At 43.4% G+C, this 3,295-nt stretch overlaps 1 protein-coding gene across 1 annotated transcript; it reads right to left on the reverse strand.

Moving 5' to 3' along the window:
• Positions 1-544: 544 nt before the first annotated feature.
• On the reverse strand, positions 545-2,713 carry K441DRAFT_662424 (mitochondrial carrier). Its single transcript, XM_067649038.1, has 10 exons — positions 2,656-2,713; positions 2,290-2,597; positions 2,088-2,237; positions 2,020-2,034; positions 1,718-1,971; positions 1,609-1,666; positions 1,249-1,561; positions 1,185-1,196; positions 942-964; positions 545-889 (listed from the first exon to the last, which is right to left on the reverse strand). The coding sequence occupies exons 2-10, from the start codon at positions 2,587-2,589 to the stop codon at positions 854-856; spliced, it is 1,161 nt and encodes a 386-aa protein (XP_067502301.1). The 5' UTR covers positions 2,590-2,597; positions 2,656-2,713; the 3' UTR covers positions 545-853.
• Positions 2,714-3,295: the final 582 nt, after the last annotated feature.

Genomic DNA, 3,295 nt, shown 5'->3' on the forward strand with positions numbered 1-3,295 from the left:
ATAGAAATGTAAAAATATAGAAACGTAAGATATACTAACGTATTAACGTATTTAGTACATTTCTTAGGCGTAGTATTGTATATTTAAAGGACCATAGTCCCTACCTTTAATAGTTTTCTCTTTATAGTAAATTTTAGAATATAATTAGAGTTAATCTATTAAGTACTTGCTCTATAATTAGATCTTATTATTATATTTACCTATATACCTAGCCTATTAATAAGTTTACCATAGTATCTACTATAAGGCCTTGTTATATTAGTTATCGTCTAAGTCGCTTACTAAGATAATTTATAGCCGTTATAAAGCACCCTATATAATTCTACCAATATTAGTCTAATTTACTTATATGGAGCCTTCCTTTATAGCCCTAGAATAAAGCTATAAAACAGGCCCCTATTTGTAAAGTATAAAGCTATATTAGTAGGGCTATATAGAGTATATTGTTCTAATAAGGGTAGAAATGCGTGTCGTACGGCTTGGCGATTTTTACCGATATTTCTGAAACGACAGTACTGCGACTTAAGGATTTTTTGTGGTTGTTTGCTGGTCTAGTCGTAACAAATTGGTCTCGTATGTATATGTTGCAAGGTTATTAGGTAGGATTTGTCACATCTAAAGAAAAAGAATGGAGCTGAGCGGCGATATGATATTGCGGGGCGTACATAACATCTGGTGGGCATAACACAGAAAATTAGCATAGTTACAATTAGGCCGAGTGAACCGTTATTCGTGACAAGAAGACTACAAGCCGCCCTTTCAAAAGCATAAATCACCTCCGCTGTCCTCAAAGCCCTTCCAAAGATAGAGCCAAGGTGTATAAGCCCCCTCATATACTGTTTATCGCTATATGCTAGGCTTTGGCCTCCGCTGGCGGCGCAGCTCCGCCCTACTCAAATATTAGTGTGCGTAAAGAAGCCAAAGGGAAAGGGAGGACTTAATGTTGTAGGGAGGTGAAGGGCCACTAATTGCGCGCAGCCACGTTAGCTACTGGGGCTTCCCGGAACAGGGCTGGTGGCAGAGAGGGGTGGTTTGGGAACAAGAAACACCAGAAGCGGTAAAAAAAAACTTTCTAAGTGGAATTCGAAGAAAGAATTTTCGATGTCAAGGTGTAATAGGGAAGAACATTACAGGCCAATGGCAGGGTACAGTATCCAAATAGGGGGTGTGAGCTGAGAACGAACCTTTGAAGTAATCTGCGTTTCGTTAGTCAAATACGCTACTCTATCATATACTTGATAAACTAACCGTAGATCATCCATTGTAGGCCCGTGAGGGTTCCGATCATAACAATACGAACTGGAAGTCCGTTCCAGAGACCTCCAAAACCGATATCTTTATAGATTCGGCTCATAGCCGCTCCAAAGGCCTCTCCAGGTTGCCGGTTGGCGTTCAATTTTGAAACCATAACATCAGCCGGATGACTAACGATAGCACAGAGAATACCAGCAATGTAGCCTCCAGTGAAAGATACGCCGATTTGAGCTGCCTTTGAGTAGTCGTTCTTTGAACCAGGAAGAGACTTGTAGATCATCTCGACAACGGTTTCGAAAGATGCGAACTAAAACGCCTGTTAGACTAACACACTTAGTGGTCGAAGAAACTAACCTTCATCATTGTATAGGGAATTTGACGGCCCCAGAGTGGATACAATCCCTTGTATAGTCTAATCTTGTGAGATACGCAACTAAGTCAACAGGATAGCACAGGTACTGACCCTGAAAACCCTTCCTTGCCAGTGATAGTGGAGATACCATCGAGGGTCCCTTTAGCAAACGGAGGAATAGTTGTCTNCATGCGGACCTTCACCGCCTCAAAGGGGCAAAGAGCAACGTCGGCGATGAACTCGGCGGTGGCACTGGCAGAGAGATATAATAGAGTCTTGTGCTTGTATGCGTTATTTTCTCCAACTAAGTCGGCATAAAATTTCTTGAAGAATTCATAGCCGCCGTACTTGAAAGCACCTTGGGCCTAAATAAAGATAAGTACGTACATATTCAATTCATTTGATTAGCTCACGGAGTATCCCCAAAACTGAGAACGATAGTCAGCATACATCTTCTGCGTTTTAAGTTACATGGTCTTACCGTGGGTCCCCAACCAGTATAGATGCCTCGGAAGCCTTCAGCCCGTGCAATCTTTCCCCAAGCTTCAAAGTTGCCCTTGTACATCTTGGGATCAACTTGACGGCGACATTTAACCAAATCCAATGGAGTTACAGCAGTGTGAGTGAGGCCCTAACTTTTGTAAGTCTGGTCCTGTTGAAGATTTCTATTGGAACTTGCTGACGCAAGCCAGGAGTCCCCCGAAAGTACAGGCAGCATAGTATTTCATTGAGTACATCTCAATGTTTCCAGCCTTTACCTGGACCTTGCTGCTGCTTTTTTCGAACTCCCTGACAGCTGCATCACTCAGCTGCGCAGCCTTATTCTTCGCATCATCAACGGCGCTCCAGGCAGGGTAAAGCTCCGAACGAGCGAGATATTTTGATCTTGAGACGGGCTCAGATTGGACTTTTCGGGAAGCCCATGGTGACGAATTGGAGAAGGTGGCGTGCAAGGTCTTTTGGTGTGGGAATAGGGTGGCCATTGTGAACACTACTGATAGCTGTCAGACTATTTGATGGAGTTTATCGAGAGCTTTACTTGCGCGCACGGTCCCGCGAGTTCTCAGTACAATGGTCTTGCCCAGTGACGGGGGATACTACTCCTTATCTTGCAAGACGCGGCTTGCCTTGACGAATCCACAATTCCAAAGAAGGGATGAAAGGTAAAATAGGTCGTAGTGTTGGAGAAGTGGTAACTGGTTAGAGGGTCTTAATTGAGCTTAGGTACGTATAAACCCTTGCACTGGGGCGCAGCTCGGCGTGGTCACGGAAAAACTCGGCGTGGTCACCGATAGGGTTGGCGAAAGCTAAGCGTGGTCACTGGTCACCGATGGAGCTGCCGGAAAAGGTCGGACTCCGTCACCTGACAACTAGCTCGTTTATTTTGTACTGCCGCTAGTAGGAAGCATATGCCCCGCATATACAACTTAAGCGTTATATAAAATTTTTATTTATTAAATACTTTAAATTCCCAAAAAAAAGGCATTTATATGCGCTGAATATTCACATACTGAGCGTGGTCAGAAGCTGAGCATGATTAGAAAGTTAAACTTTGAAGTTCTTACCAGGGGATTTCAGTCGCCGTTGCAACGAGCGAGACACAATCAGTTTGGTGATTGCCAACCGATAAATATTTTTGATCAACTCTGGATATTCACCAAATAATCGCCATTCACGCGAAAAAGCCAC

This window comes from Cenococcum geophilum, assembly GCF_001692895.1.
Source record: "Cenococcum geophilum 1.58 unplaced genomic scaffold K441scaffold_30, whole genome shotgun sequence".
Taxonomy (NCBI): Eukaryota; Fungi; Ascomycota; class Dothideomycetes; order Gloniales; family Gloniaceae; genus Cenococcum; species Cenococcum geophilum.